Source organism: Melospiza georgiana, chromosome 27 (assembly GCF_028018845.1).
Source record: "Melospiza georgiana isolate bMelGeo1 chromosome 27, bMelGeo1.pri, whole genome shotgun sequence".
In the NCBI taxonomy this organism is placed as follows: domain Eukaryota; kingdom Metazoa; phylum Chordata; class Aves; order Passeriformes; family Passerellidae; genus Melospiza; species Melospiza georgiana.
The window spans coordinates 6,851,814-6,871,545 of record NC_080456.1 but is presented as its reverse complement, the minus strand read 5'-3'; the positions used below and the strand labels follow the sequence as shown (position 1 = coordinate 6,871,545).

The following is a 19,732-nucleotide window of genomic DNA, read 5'->3' as shown; positions in this document are numbered from 1 at the left end:
TGCCAGTTCAGAGCCCGTGCAGAAAGGAGAGCCTGGTTCACAAATGCTTTAAGACTGAGCAGTCAGCGCCACAACCCCCATCCGGCCCCAGCACAGGGGGACAACGCTCCGAAATTATAAAAGGTTTACAAAAGGGGTCTGAGTCTACACAGTGGGACATCCTGGCCGCACGGGGCTGGGGGGCCCTCACCATCTCCTTCCCTGGAACACTGTGGCAGCAACAATCAGCATCAGCCTCAAAACCAGCATCTCCCCAAGGCAGAGGGCTCAGGTCCCAGCAGCTCTTTGGCAGCTTTTTACATTTCAGCACTTTGATATTGTTCCAATAAAGTTTGTTTCTAGAAAGTCAGCATAAAAAAAACCTTATTCCCTTGCCTGGACAGGCAACACTCAGGACCACCCAGCTGTGCCCAACGCAGGCCCGTGAAGCCGGTGTGCACAGCCCTTGGCAGGAGACGTAGCAGGGACCACGGTCCCTCAGGAGCTCCTTGCTGCTTGGGAGGCTCACAAGTCCATGCAGCTGGTGGATCTGGGACACACAGCACCGCCCTCAGTTCATGAACTGGGTATAGCCCTCTGCCCCGGTGACAATGACGTCCATCCAGATGCGCATGGCCTCGGCTGATGGTGCCACCATGTAGTAGAGTCGGTCGTGGGTCTTGACACAGAAAGTGAGCGCAGGGTTTGGGCTCTGCAGGGGAGGATGAAATCAGCACTCTGTTCCCCTCTGAGCAGCAGCAATCCCCCCCTGGTCCCCCACAAGGCCCGGCACTGGGGTCCTGCCCTTGGTGCCCTGAGGCTGGCACCATCAGGGGCCACAGACCATTCCAGGAGCACCCCTGGCACGCACTGCCCTGCCACCCCCAACCAGCGTGACAGAGGGCAGGAGAATGGGGACACCCACAGGGGCTGCCAGCAGACAGCGCAGCAGGGGCAGTGCCCAGCTCTCACCTTGGCTGCACTGCGGAGGTGGTCATAGTAAACCTCTTCAATGGCTTGGAAGTAGATAACACCCTTCAGCTTTGTCTCATGTTTATCTGCCCAAGAGAGGGAACTGTTGTGGACTGTGGGTGATGGCATGGGGAGGGGGCACAAGGTGGCATCGGGACTCACCCACGTAGTAGGAGAGGGTGCGCTTCATGCGGTCAAAGACAAACCAGCGCTTCTTCCAAGATTTGATCTTCCCGCCCATCTTGACCAGGTAGCCCTTGCACATCTTCTCTGTCAGGATGATGTGGTAGCAGGTGTCAACGTTGTGGCCCGAGGACTCGATGTGCAGCCGCAGGTTGAAATCCTCCTTGCGGATGGGGAGGTACCGTGTCAGGGGACGAGCCTGGAAAAGCAACACAACCCTGCAAAGGCCACCGACAGTGACAAGAGCCACGTCCCTCCGCTGCGAGCTGGGACAGCGGCAGCAAGCTGGGCGTGCCTCACTGTCCAGGCTGAGAGAGGGGCATGGCAGCCTGCCTCACACCTGTGAGAAGTGCTTCTCCCGCAGCTTGACCTCCTTCTCCACCAGCTTCTGCCGCCGCGCGGTCTCGTCCTGCAGCCGGCGTTCCAGCTGCTCCCGCCGCCAGCGCTCGTCCTCCAGCGCCTGCTGCCGCAGCTCCATCTCCCGCTCCTGCCAGCACGCACAGGCACTCAGCCCCAGCACCGGAGTCCTGCTTGCCACCCAGCCGCGGCGCTGGTGCCCCCACTCACCCGGGACTCCATCAACCGCGACTTCTCCTCGTGTGCCTCCTTCAGCATCTTCTCCATCTCCTCAATCCTCCCTGTCTCCATCCCGCTAGCACTGCAAAACAGCCACAGCTGCTGCCCCAGCAGGAAGGACCTTGAGCCAGCAGCACACCAGCAGAGCGAGCTGTCCTCTGGCCATAGGAGCTGGCCCCAGGATTACCTGGAGATATTGTCAGGCGAACACGCGGAGTTGTTGCCGATGGAGATGCTGGTGTCCATGCTGTCTGAGCTCTCCAGGCTGAGTGTGTCATAGGCGTGGTCCAGCTCCTCAGCCCGGGGTCCGGCACCGTGGGGACGGCTGTGGTGGAGGATGGAGTGGTGCACAAGCCGGGGGAAGGCAGTGGGGAAGGGGGGCTGCCCATGCAGGGCTTCCCACTGGGACTGTGCCTCGGCAGCCGCTTTCTGCTTCAGCTCTGCCAGCCGCCGTTTCTGCTCCTCGATCACCTGCCGACCTGTGCCGCAGCAAGATGACAACACCCAGTTAAAAGTGCCACATTCAGAGCCACAGCATGGGCAAAGGGGGTGGCACAGGCAGAAGACACTACAGGCACAGCTGGAACCACGAAGGCATGGTAGGGGGAGCTGCGGTCACAACTCTCTGGCAAGCACTGCAACCTGTCTGGGCAGCAGCAGGGGACACATGCGCCAGGGCTGGTAAGGAACAAGCAGGGCAAAGCATTTGCAGGATAGGGAAGCACAGGCTTATCTCTTAGCAGATGTTGAGATGCACCTGGCACCCTGGACTGGTCATGCCACTCTTATGTATGGCAGAAGGTGCCAGCAAACAGTCATGCTGCTGCCTCTGGGCTGCTCTAGGCAGTCCGAGTCACCCCACATCTCTACCTGGTAGATTGCCTGGCTGCAAGGGCTCTGCCGGGAGCAGCTTGGCTGGAGATGGGCCGTCAGGTGGAGGGGTCAGGAGGAAAGAGAGGGGGGAAAAGCAAGAGACTGTGAGAGAGGCATCGCATCCTGCTGGAGCATTGCTGCTGTCGCCTCCCTCGGCCAGGCTCCCTTCTCCATTGCCCAAGTGGCAGCAGGGAGAGCGTCTCCCGAGGTCCCACCACCCCCCAGAGCCAGGACACAGAGCCAGAGCTCACCCTTCTGCTGCAGGGCCAGCTGGCGCTTGGTCTCGATGTCCTGCAGCGTGGCCACCAGGTTGCGGGACAGGCTGCCCGCCGGGCTGGGGGGGCCCTGGGCAGGACAGGGGGTGGTCAGCTGCGAGGATGGGCACGGGGGCTGGCACAGGCAGGCGGGAGCCGTGGCCAGGGTGCCTGGGTCCCCTGGCAGCCATACCTTGGGAGAGGGGCTGCGCTCCAGCACGGAGAGGTTGAGCTGCGAGGACGAAGGGGTCCCGCTCTTCATCCGAGGGGTGAGGACACCAGCACCAGCCTCTGCTTTTGCACGATAGACCTGAGCGCAGAGACACAGCAGGACAGAGACGTGGGGGAACTGCAAAAGTCCTCCTGGACAGATGGCTCCCCAGATCCTGCTCTGTGTCAGTGCCATCCTGGCAAAGGGATGCAGCCCAAGAGGAGGCAGAGACTGCCTACCCTTTGCCTGCAGTGGCAGCCAGAGCCCCAGCAGCACTCAGGGTACAGGGTCCACAGGAACGTCCCCGCACTGCCCCACTTTGGCCACAACCAGCGGCCCCAAAGCCTGAGCCTCGGCAGCAGAGAGCCAGGATTACCTGCAGAGCCTTGTGAGAGGAGTGAGCTTTAGCTGGAAGTGGAGGAGGGGAAGAAGAAGGAGAGACAGAGGAAGAGGAGGTCTCAAAGCCAGCCATAACCTCCTGGTACCACTTCTCTAAATCAAGAGCCGGGAGACACACAGGGCCTCCCAACAGCTGCTGCTCCATCTGGAGAGAGAGGCTGCGTGAGAAAGGATGAAGGACAAATGCAGCAAGAGGGACAGATGCACAGAGAAGAGGTTGAAGCATTCCTGCCTATGCCTGCACCACTGCCCCAGAACTTAACATGCAGACCCCTGGGGATCCTGTGCACTCCGTGGCTAAGTCCCAGCAGCTGTAGGAGCTGTTTGCTGTTCAAGAGAATGTGAGAACTGATCAAGCACAAAGACCCCCTGCCCTGGGGACAGTGGAGCAGCAGGCAGGACAGCCAAGGGTGTGTGGAGTGTCAAGAGCCTGAGCTGCTGCTCAGCTCCATCTGCAGCTCACCCCTTCCCATGCATCTTCATCACCTCCCAGGGAGAGTACAAGGGGCCAAAGGGAGGGAAACAGGGCACCAACCTCTGCAGAGACGAAGGGAGAAGGGAGAGATGGAAGAGGAGGAAGAGGAGGAGCACAGCCTGAGGATGAAGGAGCCGGAGGGGTACAGCCCAGCAGGGAAGCAGCAGGGGTGTGGAGGCTGCCCAGGATACCCGAGAGCTGCTCTACAGTCACATACTGGGCAGAGAGAAGCAGATTGAACCAGGTTAAGAGCTGGGGCAAGCAGGCACAGAGGAACGAGCAGGCAGCTCCAACCCCCACAGGAAGGTTCATTGTCCTGGGAGGAAAAGCAGTCGGTGCAGCAGCCACCCTGCTGCTGGGCACGGGGTCAGGCCTGCTCTGCATCCTCCTCGCTCGAGACAAGCGGCCAGGGCTGCAGCCAGCCAACACAGGGCTGCCCCTCCCACTGCTGGGCACCCACGCTGCTCCTGCCCTGCCACTGCATCCAGAGCGGGCGAGAAGAGCACCCCACAAGGAGACCGGGCAGCTGGAGCCTCTGCTCCCCACGCAGCCCAGCCAGACAAGCGTGCTGACACCAGAGAGATGTGGCTCCAGGCCCCAGGGCTCACGGGGGCTGCAGCTGCCTCCCTGCCTGCAGGCAACCCGAGGGAGCAAACCCGAGCATGCTCTGGGGCAGGTACCTCGTTGGCTGTGGGAGCTACAGCAAGCAAGAAAGAGCTCTGAGCGGCAGCAGGGGCAGCAGCAGAAGCTTTAGTGTCCAGGCTGGGGCCATGTGCATTACTGCAGAACCTGAAAACGTCAGACAGCCTCATGTACTCCTAGAAATCCATGGCAAGGGAGAAGGAGAAGAGTTAGACCCATGTGCTAGCATCACGGCACTGACTGCATAGTGGGAGCAAACCTCCCTGTGCATTCCTGCCCCAACCCTGCCTCCCCAGCCCTGCCCTGCTGCCCACGGTGTCCCCGGTGTGCAGCACCTTGGGGTGCTCGAGCTGGGCTGGGTGTGCTGGCACCCATCTTGCTCCAGCCTCCAGTGCAGCTTTCCTGAGTGCCTACAAGGGGCAGGGATGCCTCAGGGTCCTCCACGGGCCACAAGTCCTCCCTAGTGCAGCACCACTGGGGGAGGCACCTCGAGCTGTGCTGAGCCAGCTTAAAACCCACTTCCTCATCCTTTATGAATCAAACATGCTAAAGCTAGGGACTTGCTCTTATTTTGGGAAAGCCATGCTAGCACGACCCTATAGGATGCTGTCAGGAGGTGCCCAGCCAGATGGCAAGCAGTGAGCAAGGGGGAAACCACTGCACCAGGATTAAATTAGGGGGCAGTGGCAGGAACTGGGATGCCCAGCAGGCTCAGGAGAGTGCCTGGAATCAGGGACTGAATGTTAATGAGCACAACTGCCAGACATCTGTATGACAAATGCTCCAGCCATGCTGCTGTGGGGCTGCCCTGCTGCCTGGGGGTGACATTAGGCCACAAAAGGGGTCTCAGCCAAGGAGGGGTAAGTGAGCAAGCACATGCAGCTAGTCCCTCTAGTTAGTTACCTCTTGTGCCTTGGGGTAGGAGTAGGTGGCAGGAGAAGCTAAGGAGGCAGCTGCTGCTGGCAGGGGGCTCAGGGGCTTAGGTCCCTCCAACAGCTCATAAGGTTCTGAGATGTGGAGGGTCTCCTGTTGAAGGGTAAAGGTCACGTAGGCAAGGTGGGCAGAGACAGCAAAGCGGCAGCAGCAGGAGTCCCACTGCGGGCAGGCACGAGGGGACTCTGCCATCTTGTGCCTCTTACCAGCAGGTCAGGCAGTACCACAGCCCCTGAGGGCATCATGGTTGTGGCTCCCCATTCTGAGCCATGAGCAAGGTAATGGGGCAAGTCACTCCCACCTAAAAGTCCCCTGGACCAGCACCAAGACATCCCCACACTTGCTCTCCAGCAGCAATGGGACCCTAAGCAATCCTGTCCCATGGGCTGCTCTGTTGCATTTCCCTTTCCTCCCCCACAACCTCTGCAGCCCATGGAGAGACTCTGAGCAGGTGGAAGCACCTGGCTCTGGTCAGAAGGTACTTGGGAACTGCTGCAGAGCAAAGCTGGTGGTGCACAAGGCTCATTCTCACCGATGGCTGCAGCTTAGGAGAGAGAGCAGCTCTAAGGACCACAGCCTCCTCTCTACCAACTTACCTCTCGAAGAGCTGAGGACATTTTTGGGAAGCTCCTGCCACCTGTGACAAGCTGGTATCGCCTCTCCAGAGACACGAGCTTCTCCTTCTCCTGCACAGGGGGTAACAGGTCAGAGGCAGCTGATGGCTACTGGCACCCCATGGCAGCTCTCGCTGCCTGCCAGCCACCTGTCAAGAGCTGGCAGGATCTGGTCCCCTGCCTCGAGCCCCCCCAGGAGCACACAGTCAGGCCATTACCTTGTGCAGGAGCTGCATTACAGTCAGGGCCTTACCTTGTGCAGGAGCTGCAGGACGCTGCTGCGCTCCCTGGCCAGGCGCTCGGCCTCCTGCGCGCTCTGCAGCCGGATCTGGGCAGCCTGGGCATCCAGGGCAGCCACCCGCTCCTGGGGAGTGGCAGCAGAGATGAGCTGGCTGCTGGGAGCCCTGGGATGCAGCCTGGCCCAGGGGCACAGCCCCACGGAGCTCCCCCTGCCATGCCCACCTTCCTGCGGGCGATGCTGCGGTGGCACTCGGCCCGGCTCTGCAGCAGCTGCTGCCCTCGCGCCTCCCGCTCCTCTTCCAGGTGGCTCTCTCGCTCCAGCTGCTGGAACTCCAGGTCCTCAAACAGCTTGGCCTCCGTCTCCAGTGCCTCTGCCTCCTTTGAACACACGAGAGCACTGTGAGTGGATCACACTCACTGGATGGCGTCCTGCAGGCCCGTCTCCCGCAGCAAAGCCTCCTGCCGTGCCTCCACATCCTACTGGTGTTGGCCAGGAACACGAGCTGGTGGCCAAGCCTGTCCCCTGTGCCTGGTGTGGCAGGCAGGCAGTTTTGCCCTCTGCTGGGCATCAGAAACACAAGAGATTCTGACAGGAGTGTCTGCAGACAGACGAAGGCAATGGAGGCACCCAGAACTGGCCAGCACAGAGCAGTCAGCCCCATGAGATGAGCCTGCCACAGCCAGGGGCTTTGCCAGCCCTCGGAGACCAGCTGCCCCTGCTGAAGCGCACATGGGCTAAAGCCGTGCCCTGACAGGTAACAAAACACCAGCATAACCAGCAACAGCAACACCAAGCCTGAAGGTGGCAAAGCCCCAACAGACAAGCACCATGCTGGACAAACTCCCGTGTGTCCTTCCAGCCTTCATGCACCGACAGCACGTGGCAGCACTCAGCTCAGGCCTGCCAGTGCCACCCTGGCAGCCAGTGTGCCATGCACCCCACGGGGATGTGTTTCACCCTGCTCCACGAGACGGGCAGCCAGTGACACAGCCCTGATGTGCTGGCTCCTGAGGGCTCCCACACGCAGACGATGCTCCAGCACCCCCCTGCCCACTCTACACCAGACCCTCATCCAGAATGTGCGTGCCTGGCCGGAGCAGGCTGTGGCAATGTGGGTTTATCTGAGCAGGCACTAGCCATGAGCTGGGGAAAGTCAACCACTTCCAGAAAATACCAGGTAATAGGAAAAATGCTGAGGAATAGCAGTAACACGTATCAACATGACTGTGTGAATGAACGTTCTCAGGATACAGCTGGAGGCAGCCAGATGAGGATGCAGCAGCCCCCAAGGCTCCCCAGCCTGCCCTCCTTGCAGGGCAGGGTCCGTGCCGGCGCCCTGCCCGTCCCGAGGAGCTCTGCCGAGCTGTCCCGCGCCCCGGGCGAGGGGCAAGCTTACCAGGACGGTGGTGCCCGGCGCCAGCCGCCTCCAGCCCGGGCGCGACGCTCCCAGTGCAGCCCGGCTGGCAGGGAAGAGCTGGCCTAAGCTGGAGCGGAGGGAGGTGGGCCATGGTCCGGGAGGGGTGGGGGGAGACACTGACCCTTCGCATCTGCTCCTGCAATTGCTCCCGCATTGACTCGGGGCACTTAGCAAGGTGGCTCTTCGACTCATGGTAAAGCGCCTGGAGTTGCTCTAGCGCCTTCCTTTCAGCATCAACCTTTGCCCTTTCCTGAATTAGGGGAGAACAAGACAAAACAAAAAAAAAAAAAAAAAAAAAAAGGAAAAGAAAAAGGAAAAAAAAAAAAAAGAAGACACACTTCTCAAATGGGCGCCATGCAGAAGCTGTGAGTTAGAGAGGAGCTCAGCTGGAGACAGAGGGGGCTCAGGAGAAGGAACAGCATGGCAGCTGCAGGGGGATCCAGAGATCAAGAGACACAGGAACTGGCTGAGCAGTGTTAGAGGAGTTACAGCCAGCCCCTGACCTCAGCTTTGTGTTTCCAAGAACAAACCTGGAGGCAGCAAAAAGATCAACGCTGATAGTATGGTTCAGGTCATCCCAATCCTGCATACAGCTGCATCACAATAACCACTAACTGGCTTTGTTAACTGCTACCAGTTAGGGACTGCAGGTCCTGAATGCAGGAAGAGAAGGTGATGACCACCCTCATCCATTAGAAGGAGAGGGCAGCAGTGAAAAAAGAAGGCTGTGGTCCAGCAAGAGATGCTGAGGCTATGATGAGCCAGCAGCAGAGCAGACAATGACTCCTGGGCTGGGATGAGGGGCCTGGCCACAGGAGCAGTAAAATGTGGCCAGCAGCATGGGACTGGCATAGGGGAACCACCCACAGGGTTGGCAGCACCGTATGGGGGCTTGGCATTGAGAAATGCTTGCTGCAAGGAACCCTGTGCTCCACACAGAGATGGGACATCATGAAAAGGGCTACGAAGGGACATGCTGGCAGGGAGGCAAGGCTGGTACAGGCAGATGCCCCAGCAGAGGAACGGTGAATTGCCTGGGGGCTCTAGATGTGCAGAGATGTCAGAGGTGATGGCAGAGTTCAGAGCAGGCACTGTTAGTGTGAGCAGTGCAGATGGGTTAGGAAAGTGGGTGGTTAGGTCAGCAGAGAGGCTGGGAGAGGGCTTCCCCTGTGCTCCTCTCCTGGCTCTGCATGAGGCTGTCCCTGGCTACAGAAGATACCTACAAAGGGCTGGAAGACCAAAACCAGAACAAAACCCCCCAAATGCTGTAGGAGCATCACTGGGAGGCACCAATGGCCACTCTGCCAGGCCACAGGCATCCCAACAGCTCTGGCACCCACAGCCACGGGGCAGGCCAGACCCCAAGGGACACTGATGCCACATGAGGGTGGCACAGAGCTGCTGGTGGGACCTTGGCATAGGCTGCACAGGACAACGGCCTCCGGCAGCAGGGACTGGATCCCAGCAGCTTTCCTGTCAACAAGGCCATGCCACACTGCCTGCAAGGCTGTGGGACAGCCAGCAACCAGCAGCTGGGACAAACATCCCACACAGGCACCCATGGCACTGCCTTCAGGCAGTAACTGCACTACAGGCAACATCGGGCAAAGGGGGCCAGGACCCCCTCCTAAACCCACCAAGATTAACACTGCAGTGGTTTTCCAACCACCGCCAGCAAGCCAAACACTACAGCAACAGCTGCCATCACTCATGAAGGTGCAGCAGAGTGAGGTGACTTGCTGCAAGACACAGTTCCCCAGCGAGGACACGTAATGGGGAGAGCCAAGGCCTCTGCTCCGGCACTGCCCACCGCAGGCAGCAGCCATCTGGAAAGCCTCACACCAGTCTCCCTGCCAGAGCAACAGGCAGCAGCTGAAATGCTTCCTGAACATTGGCTGTGCTCTCCTCCAGCAGGGTTGTTTGACCAAGCCCAGGCAGACAGACAGACAGACAGACAGATCCCCCCACAATGCAAACCACAGGGGCTGCTCTCCAAAGCCTCTGTGGAGCCCAGGGTCTGGAGAACGTGTCCGCAGGGAAAGGCTGCAGCATGAGGCATTGCAGCACGGGCTGTGAGTGCCAGGGAGGGTATGGCACAGCTGGTGACAGTGGGAACCTGTGACTGGGCCCACCTTGTCGCGCTCCTTGCGGATGCTGGCGTCCAGGCTGGAGAGCTTCTCCTGCAGCTGCTGCGCTGCCTCCTGCTCCTGCCGCAGCCGCAGCACCTCCGACTCCCGCTCACCCTGCAGCAGCGCCCGCTCCATCTCTGCCTGCACGGACAAAGCAGCGTCAGGACTGCTGCTCCTGCTGGATCTAGCTCATACCCTTAGGGTTTAGTGCTGACTGGTGAGGGCAGCAAGCAGCAGGGGACCCAGCAGTGTCCCCTGAGCTCTCACCTCTCGTGATGTCTCCTGCAGCTGCTGCTCCAGCTCCTTGACACGACCCTTCAGCTGCTCCAGGCGTCCGAGGACACCGGCACGCTCCTCCTCCAGCCGCTGTGCCTCCTTGGCCCGGGGTCCTGTCAGCTTCTCGTGCTGTGGAAGGGGCTGATTGGCATGGCACAGTGCAGCATGGCATGGAACAGAATGGCACAGATGTCCCCTTACCTCGTGGTGGGTACTCTCCGTGCTGCTGCACTCCTCCTTCAGGTTCTCCTCATCTGATCTCTCCACGCTCTCCCTCTGCTGCAGCTCTTCGACAGCGTGGCCCAGAGCCATGGCACCCCTGGGCACCCACTGGCCAGCATCCGTGTCACCAGCCAGGAGCCTGTGTGTGTCACCGGGCTCAGTGCCGTCTGTCTTGGTGTACTCAGCACAGAGGTTCAGGATGGTCTCCAGGCGCTGCCGCTCCTGTAAGAAAGGACGGTCCCCATCCAGCACGCGCTGTGGCAGGAGCAGACAGAGCCCCGTGCCAATGGTGGCCACCAGAATACGGCCCCGCACGGTGGGGTGGGCAGACAGCATCACAAAGCACAATGCAGCCAGCTCGACCCCACAGCAGAGGCAGGCACGCGATGTGCTGGAGCTGGAGACAGACTAATGACAGGCAGCAGAGCCGGCTGCCGAGCGCCGCCGCTATTTCCAGGCAGTGACTCAGGCTGCCTGCGCCAGGCGTGAGTCAGGGATGAGCAAACACAGCCCTGGCGGCTCAGCCCGGCCTGCAGGACTGCCACAGACACGGCAAACCTCATCCAGGCAGATGCCAGTCCCATAAAAACTCCATCAGCCCTAAATATAGACGCAACATCCACAGAGCCATGGCACCACCACCAGCAGATGGGCCCTGGCAGGGGTGGACCAGATGTGGAAAGTTTTGCAAGGGGCACCACCATTTTGGCCAATAGCCCTGGGACCATGCCAGCCCCACCAGCTTCCACAGGCTGCTGTAAGCCGGGGGCTTTGTATTCCCAGAGAGCTACTGAGCACCGATGGCTGCTCCTGGCCATAATCCCCCTGGATGAGCCGGCAGCCTGGCAGCTGTGGCAAATCCCCAAGAGGCAAAGGCCAGGTTTCAGAGCAGCAAACAACAACAGCTATTTGCTAAGAGGGTGTCCCACAGTCAAATGTGTCCCCTCCAGCCCCAAGGCTCACCAGGCGCTCCATCTCCTGCTCCCGAACCCGCTCCTGCCGCTGCCGCCGATGGTACTCCAGCAGTTCATCCTCGTTGTCACTGATCTCAGTGATGCTGTTCTTGCGCTCCCGTGAGCCCGCTGGCAGCCGTGGGTCCCCCAAAGGCTTCCTGGGGGCGCGGGGGCTCTGCCGGGGCGAGGGCACAACCGGGGAGCCCAGCCCATACGCGGGGCTCAGGCAAGTACTGAAACTGGGACGGCGAGTGGGGTTCTCTGCCAGCAGCGGGGGTGAAGGACCCCCAGCACCTTTCGACTCCTCCGGGCCCTTGCGCCTGGCACGGGGACTGCCAGGCACGTCCCTGCCCAGCCGGGGCTGCGGGGAGGGGGCGTCAGGGGCCAGCCGGGGGCTGGCAGCCCGGCGTGACAAGGAAGGACTCAGGGGAGGCAGCTCCCGCATGCTCTCGAGGTTCCTCCGGGCAACCCGTGGGCTTTCGGGGGGCTGCAGGCGGGCCTCTGGGGCTGCCCTGCTGGCGGGCTGCCGGCCGGGGGCCAGAGCGTCCCGTGGCTCCCGGAAGGGACTGGGGGGCCGCTCCTGCAGGGCCACCCGCGGCCGCGGCGCCGCCCTGGGCGTCAGCCGGGGGCTGCCCCCGCGGTGGTCCCCGAGCCTCTCAGCTGGCCAGGGCTCACCAGAACCGCCAGCAGGCAGAGCGGGGGGCTGGACAGAATGGTTGTAGCTGGAGGAGCGCAGTGGGAGAGGGGGCGGCACGGCCGGGCCTTGCTCTTGGCTGCTGAGTGAGGGGCTGGTGTAGCTACTGCTGCTGGCTGGGGAGGAGAGGGGAGAGAAGTTCTCATAGCTGGAGCCCCCTGAGGCAGCCCCAGGGCTGGGCGGGGGGCACAGGAGGCAGCGGCCACCCCCGTTCACCACAGGGGAGAGGGGGGATCGGCCGCAGGCAGGCGGCTTCTGGATGCCAGGGGTTGTGGATTCCTCCAGCACCAGTGAGTCCATGATGTCCTGCAGGTCCTTCTCAATGGAGCTGACAAGGGAGCTGTGGCTGTGACACCCACGCTCTGACAGCTGGTGACCACCATTCACCAGGGCCTCGGATTCTGCAGGGAAACAAAGGAGAAGGCATCAGAGTGGTGTGACTCCACCGCAGCCCCTGCCTGGGTCGGGTCCTATGGGGCAGCCTGGCATCATTCTTACACCTTGCAGAGTCAGAGCTGGGTAGCAGCCCCTCTCTGCTGTCCCCCTTCCCACTCCAGCCGGGACAGGGAGGAGGCTGGAATCCTGCTAGTCCCATCACCCAGGAGACAGAAACCTGAGAGGACAGCCACCCTCCCTGCGTCGAAGCTCCCTGCTCCACTCCCTGGAGAGCAGCTGCCCTCAGCCCCCACTGGCACCCACCACGTGCCCACTGCACACTCTGGCTTCCCAGCAAGGGGCCAGAGATGCAATAGCCAAAGGCTGCTGAGCTGCAGCACGTCCAGACCCACCACCAGGTCGCCCGCAGCCTGCCCCACAGCCCAGCCAGGGTGCCCCTGCCTGGGCTGCCCCCGCTCCCTGCGCAGCACCGATGTGCCTGTCACTCAGGGCGCCAGCGAATGGCAGCAGCGTGGAGCCCAGCCAGGACAGCGTGCCACCCGGGCTGCGTCACTCCCTGGCACCCAGCGGCTCCCCACGGCAGCTGGCACTGCCTTCATCCTGGGAAGACGTGCCACAGCCCTGCCAGTGTGATCCCACCCCGTCCTGCGTGGCAGAGAGTGGGCACGCAGGGCCCACACGGGATGCTGCACGCTTGCATGATGCTCCTCGGCCACAGCACCTCCCTGAGCCCCTCCTCCCATCCCCAGCTGCGGGCATGCTGCCTTCCCAACACACACGTGGCACGGGAAGGCAGCCAAGCTCCTCTCCCTGTGCCAGGGCGTGCTGGTTGGGGCAGGGATAAGGGCTACCAGCCCAGGGATCAGTGCTGGAGATTTGGACATCTCCAGGAACCAGGCACAGTACTGGCTCCTGGCCCACTGCTCCACGGACAGGCAGACACAGCAAGATAAGCTCATGAGATGAAGGGCAGCAGCCAGAAGAATGGCCTTCACAGCCCCAGCACATAAACACCCGCCTCCAAGCAATGGGGGGGCTCCGACGGGCGATGGCTCTGCCACGGCCAGGCTGGGCAGAAGTGAAAGCCATGCCTCAGTGCCCCCACAGTCAACCTCTTTGAGGGGATATTAATCATTAACAAATACCAGTGCAGCTGTCATACCGTGCTGAGCTGAGGGATGGCACATCACAGCCGGGTGTGAGCCTGAGTGCAACAGGACAGGGCTGTGCCCAGGGAGAGCACTGGGCACTCGGAAGGCTGATGGGTCAGGGAGCACTTCAGCATCTGCCCCGCCCCACCAGGGACAAGGGAGGGGGGTCACCTACTTGCTGGTAGCCCATAGAGAGCCGATGGGTTCCTGCCCCCCGCGGGGATCATGCTCTTAATCCACTTGGCCTCAGCAGGGTGGTTGAAGCGGAGGAAGGTGGCCTGGCCCAGGCAGATGGTGCACCCTTGGGAGAGAGGAGAGAGGGCTCAGCTGCTAGCCGGCAATATCAGAGCGGTTCCAGAGAGCGCAGGGAGGCAGTGGGGCATTGCTCGCCCCAAGATGCGCCCTCGGGAAGGGAGCGGGCTCCCGCTGGCAGCAGAGGCTTAGGGGAGGCTGAAATCCAGGTCAGCGCAGCAGCTGCCGGCAGCGCATCCCAGGGCAGGCACAGCTGGGGTCCCGCCGGGGGCCGCGGGGGAGCTGGCGGCACTCCAGGGCTTGCGTGGCTGCCAGCTGCAGACAAGACAGCTCCTGTCCCTGCTTGCAAAGAGCCTCTTCTCGGCCCAAAGAAGCAGCAGCCCTCTTGGGGCAAGGCTGCCGAGCAGCCCCGAGGAGGAAGGCACCTGAGGAAGGGAAGGGGAGTGCAGCCGCGGGCGCCCGCCGCGGTTCACCTGCTGCCCGCGGTGCTGGGGAGGCATGTGCTGGCAGCGGGGAGCATCAGGCGGCGAGGAGGCGGGCTGCCGCCGACACACCCCACTTTGAAGCGCCTGCCAGGGCTCTGGGAGAGGCTCGCTCCATACCAACAGCCGCTGCTGAAAATCCCTTGCCGGAGGGGACGTGTTCTTTGGAGCACCCGTCAGCCCAGCTCTCAGCAAGAAGAGCGAGAGGCACTACAGAGTAACTGCTGTCCCCGTCCGGGAGCCTGGATCCCCTGTCTGTGCGCCAGGGCGGGACCGAGTCCTGCTCGCCCCGGCCCCACGAGGGCATCCCGCCCGCCAGGGAGCAGCGCCGACGCCCAGGCTGTCCCGGAGAGATGCATCACTGCCCTGCGCCTTCCTTCCCCTCGTGCCGGCATCAGCGGAGCCACAGGTCGCCCCGGCAAAGCGAGTAAACACCAAACTGCACCACGAGCGTCGGCCTGACAGCCCCGCAGTCCATTCCGCTGGGGCCCTGCACAGATGCTGTCCCTGCTCTGTCATGTCCCTGCCTGCCCCCGGGGACAGGAGGATGGGCGGCTCGGCTGAGCCCTGCCCGCACCTCGCAGCCTGCCACGGCCCTCGCCGCCTGCTGCGGCACCGGCGAGACCCCAGCGCCCCGCGGGCGTCGCGCCGGAGCCCTCCCCGCGGCCACGTGGCTCCCATTGTCCCCGCGGGGCAGCGCCCACGCCGGCGGGTCCCCCCTTCCCGGGGCCACGGGGGCAGGCGCGGGGAGCGCGGCGGCACCGCCCGCGGGGCGCTCCGGCTCCGTGGCCCCGAGCAACGGGAGCGAGCCCCGCCCGGCGCGGACACGCGCGGCCGCAGCTCCGCACTCACCTCGACACCGCCACCGCCGCCACCGCCCGGGCAGCGCCGCGCCGCCCCCGGGGCGGGGCGGGGGGCCGGGCCTCGCCCGCCCCGCCCGAGGGTCCTCCCCGGGAAGCGGCTCGGGAGCCGGGCAGGGGCGGGGAGCGCGTGGGAAGGGCCTGCGGCTTTGTCCGCGCTCCCTGGAGCGGCCCTGGGGGCCGGCCGGCTCCGAGCCCTGTAGCCACGCAGGCAGGCCAGCCGTGTCCCGGCAGCCATCCGGGAGGACACCCGAACTGTTTTCCTCTGTCATCTCCCTTCCCAAAGTTGGCTCAGCAACTCCGCTGTTCTCCAAAGCCCACCCGGGTCTCTCCCTTCCCACCTCACTTGACACACGCAGCAAAGCCAGCTCCCAAACTCTGCCAGAAACGGGCAGGTTCCCACCGCAGAGCATAGAGACCAGAAGGATGCTAGCTGGGATATGCAGTTACAGGATGGCTCCTCAAATACCCCAATACTCAACTGCACAGTTCCACAGGCAAAGGCTCTGGTGAGCACAGCTCTTACCTTGGGTGAGGTGCGTGGGCCGCTGCAGCGGCACGCTGTCGATGGCACAGGCGTTGCCACAGGGGTGCAGGGTGAGTGTCCCTCGCACGTTCTCGATGTAGCAGTGCTGGGGCGCCAGCCCGGCGCCCTGCAGGACGATGTCGGTCCCAGCCGTGCCAATGGTGGTCCTCCCTGCCAGCAGAGTCGGTATCTCAGTGTCTCTGTCACCAGCGTGCCCGCAGAGACCCCCCAGCACTCACCTTCCTCCAGCGGCAGGAGCGTGACGGCAGTGCTGAGCCGACCGCTGCCCAGGCTCACCAAATGTGGCTTCTCTGTCTGCACTTTCAGCCCCTTGCCCGTGTCAATCAGGTCCAGGGGACTGTTCTGTAGGAGAAGGAGGGATGCTCACCACTCTTGCAGCTGCAGCCCAGTCCCCTGCACTGCCCACCTGGCTGAGCTGCTCCGAAACAGCCACATAGCCAGGATCAATGCCAGACACATGCCAGCAGGACTGTCCAGCGGCAAGACACAGGAAAGTAGTGCTCTCCTGCCTGTGCTACCTATCCCGGGAAGCGGAGGCAAACTGAGAGGAGCTGGAGATCCATGGGGCTTGGGCAGCATCTAAGAGGATCCCAACTGCCAGCCGCTTAGCTCAATGGGCTTTGCTGAGGATCCCGTAATAGGATTGGCTGAGACTGGGGAGAGGCTGGAGGGCAGCGCCAGTGGTGGGGCTGGCTGCAGAGGAATCCCAGTCAGATTCCCCTGGTCCCACAGAGCAGAGGTCCTGATGCTGTGTGCTCACCTGGATGACAGTCTGGACTCTGCAGGTTGGGCTGGCGGGGGTCCTGCCCGGTGCCTCCATGGTGCCTTCCTGGAGGCGTTGGATGGTACCGGACACGGGCTGCCAGAAGAAACAGAATGGCAGAACAAGTGACCACACTGGGCATGGCCTTGATGTATTTTTCCTGCACATCCTGGACAGCAGTCTGAGCACAAACCCTACCCACTCCAAACCAGCATTTGCCATCCTGAGCTCCTGTCTTCATCATGTCAGCAGCTGCCTGAAGCCAGTGAGCATCCCTGCCTGCCAAGGCACGTATCCTACCTAGGCACACATCCCCATCCACCTGGGGAGACTCATGTATGAGCCAGGCATCAGGACAAGACACAGTCCAGGAAGGAAAACTACAAATGCACTCAGTTTTGGGGGCATGGTGTTGGAAAGGCATGCTTTAAATGCCAAGAGCTGTGGGCAGCCAGACCCCAATGGCTGTCATTGGAAAAGCACACACAAGCAAGCACAGGTTCTGGCTGTCCCCAGCAACACCTGCCTGCCGTGCATGGCACACCTGGGCACCCTGTCCATGCCACCAGTGCCCAGGCACATGTCTCTGCTCCCACAGTCCAGCAGCAGCTCATAGTGCGTATGCTGAGTGTTTTATACCCTTGCCCATGTGGCCAGCAGGCAGGGCCACCACCCATGGAACGGCCATGCTGCCACACATTCTCTGCGTGAGTGGGAGGCAACTCGAGGAGGAACAATTTCCGTCACCCGGCACTCACGCCATGTCGGGACGCTCCGAGGATCTAAATTTACCGTCTGCTGCTCCCTACGTCCCTCCCTTCCGCCCTGGACTAGCTGACTGGGCTTAACCCTTCCCGGGCAGCGCAGACGGGATAGCGCTCCATCCCCGTTAGGAGACGCCGGGGCCGGGGCCGCCAGGAGGAGCCCCGGGCTCGGCTCTTGCCAGCATCGCCGCCCGTCCAGCCAGCCCCGCAGGGTCCCCCCCGCTCGGCCAGCACCGGGCTCAGCTGCGGGGGCGAGCGAACGGCTATTACACACTCTGGAAAAAATGAAACGCTGGAAAACGCCAGGCGTGGGATGCAGGACCTGGATGAAACCCGTGCGCCTCCCGCAACAGCAGGACTGGCCCCACAGCAAGGGCTCCGTGGGGACTACAGCCACACCATGTGGGATGGGGACAGCTCAGCTAGGGGAAGGGGGGCCTAGAGATAAGGGACCCCCAGGGCAGTTCCCAATTGCTCGCCGGCTGCCGAGGCAGGATCCCTGCTCTCCCTTACCTGCCGCCTGGTCCTGGCGCCGTGCGGGACCCTCCGCGGCAGGGTGCCCATGTTCCCCAGGCACTGCGGTGCCGCGCTTCCCAGCATCTGGAGACCCCGCGGGCCTGCCGAGCCCCTGCCCCTCACTGACACCTAGGTCCCGTCACAATGTTCAGGAAGGGGAAAAGCCAGGAGGGGCCAGGCTGCTGCAGAGGAAGGGAGCGGGGCCAGGGTGGGATCTTGTGCCGGTGTTAACTCCTTCCCAGCATGGTTGTACTGGTTAGACCTGGTGAGAACCGTGAAGGACCCCCATTCCGGCCACCTGGGAGATCGTCTCCGATTCTGCTGCCTGCTGCCCAAACTCTCCACCCAACTCCCCCCACTCCACAAGCAGCCCTGCCTGCCCATGAGCTGGAGGGTGACTCTGGCATCCCATCGCTTCCCAACGCCCCCAGTCCCGCAACACTGCCCTCCAACAGAGCCCCTCACCTGTCTCGTCAGCACGCAGGGAACGCCCGCGTCAGCCCAGCCCGTGCTGCCGGGGATGCAGCCCCTCTGCAGCCGCTCCGCTGCAGGAATGCGGGGCGGGAGCGCGGCCGCCCCAGCCGGCGCCCCACTGCTCGCACGGACAAGGCGGCCTTTCTTCTCCCGCCGCCGCCTGCAGAACGCGCCGCTTGTTCCCGCCGTGGGAAGCGGTGGAGGCAGCAAATGCCAAGGGGTCGGGCTCGGTTACCGCCGAACAGCCCACGGCCCTCGCGCACCCCGCGCAGGGCTGCCTACTCAGCCCCGGCCTCCTGGAAGACAAAAGCCCCTTTCTTCACCTGGCACGGCCAAAAGCCTCACCTGGGAGGATGCCCAGCCTCACCGATGCACAGCCGGCTGCACACAGACACGCTGCCCCAGCGTGCTCCCCGCCTGCATCCTGTTGCCCCAGGGGCTGCAGTCTGCTTGCCTGCCCCAAGCCACGAGGACAGGGGTGCTCGGGGGGTCCACTCCTGCCTGACCTGCCCAGACCCAGACCCGAGCTGGGCACAGCACATCCTGACTCACCCCACAGCAGGTACCAGCTGGCCCCAGAGCTGCACTGTGTGCCACGGCCAGGGCAGGGACATTCAGACTGTGCTCACAGGAGCACAGATTGGCAGGCCACGCCATGCAGTACCAGCCATGCTGGGATGAAGCAACAGCATGGCAGAGACAGGCGCGTGGCATCCCCTTGCACGGCCTCTCATCCCCACTTGTGGGTGGCTGGATGAGTCACGGAGGAAGCCTGAGTGGCCGAGCTAAGGGTGCTCACAGCAGAGCATCGCAGCCTCCAGCCAACTTGGCTGCCTGCTTGCTCCCCATCTGCTAAGGCACTCAGGGTGCGCTCACCCCTTCCCACACCCTCTGCCCTAGTAAACAACCGGCCCTTCCGCTGGGAAGGGGAGCCTGTCTCCTGCGCGAAGCCAGAGGCGAATGAGGAGCCTGTTCCTGGCCTCTGTCTCCCGGTCTGGGGCTGACAACTGAGTGGGGGAGACCCAGCCAGCCCCATCCCACCCAGGCGAGGGACAGTGGGGGCTGCACTGCGGTTGCTGGGACAACGCCATGGTCCTGGCAATAACACCACCATAAATCAGCCACCAGACAGCTCCGCCGGGAGCTGAGGAATCCTGGCCACACCCGCTGATTTCATCGCTCCACAGGAGTGCTCCTGCCCCACTGCAGCACAGCTGTGCTCCAGCCCCAGCCCTGCCGGCATCACGCCTCAGGTCTGCACAGACAGGTGGATGCCCACCATGTGCTCAAGGCTGCACAGACAGGTGGATGCCCACCATGTGCTCAGGCCTGCACAGACTGGTGGATGCCCACCATGTGCTCAGCTTGGGGAGGGTGTGCAGCCCTGCCTACGCAGCCAGCTCCAAGGGCTGCTGAGGCATACACAGACCCAACCACTGCTGCAGCTCAAGACCTGACCCCACCATCAGCACGTGCCTCCAGAC

The 19,732-nt window shown here is 62.7% G+C and overlaps 1 protein-coding gene across 1 annotated transcript; it reads right to left on the bottom strand.

Moving 5' to 3' along the window:
* Positions 1–111: 111 nt before the first annotated feature.
* Positions 112–19,339, bottom strand: PHLDB1 (pleckstrin homology like domain family B member 1). The gene is made up of 29 exons (XM_058041150.1): positions 19,290–19,339; positions 18,616–18,702; positions 18,240–18,408; positions 17,334–17,501; positions 16,492–16,590; positions 15,950–16,073; positions 15,711–15,881; positions 13,766–13,891; positions 11,360–12,444; positions 10,376–10,618; positions 10,166–10,303; positions 9,902–10,039; positions 7,891–8,019; positions 6,574–6,729; positions 6,365–6,475; positions 6,094–6,183; positions 5,468–5,590; positions 4,603–4,740; positions 3,983–4,138; positions 3,425–3,592; positions 3,031–3,147; positions 2,835–2,928; positions 2,581–2,625; positions 1,898–2,189; positions 1,702–1,792; positions 1,475–1,621; positions 1,114–1,333; positions 952–1,037; positions 112–691 (listed from the first exon to the last, which is right to left on the bottom strand). Exons 1-29 carry the CDS (start codon positions 19,337–19,339, stop codon positions 551–553), a joined length of 4,902 nt encoding a protein of 1,633 aa, XP_057897133.1. The 3' UTR covers positions 112–550.
* Positions 19,340–19,732: the final 393 nt, after the last annotated feature.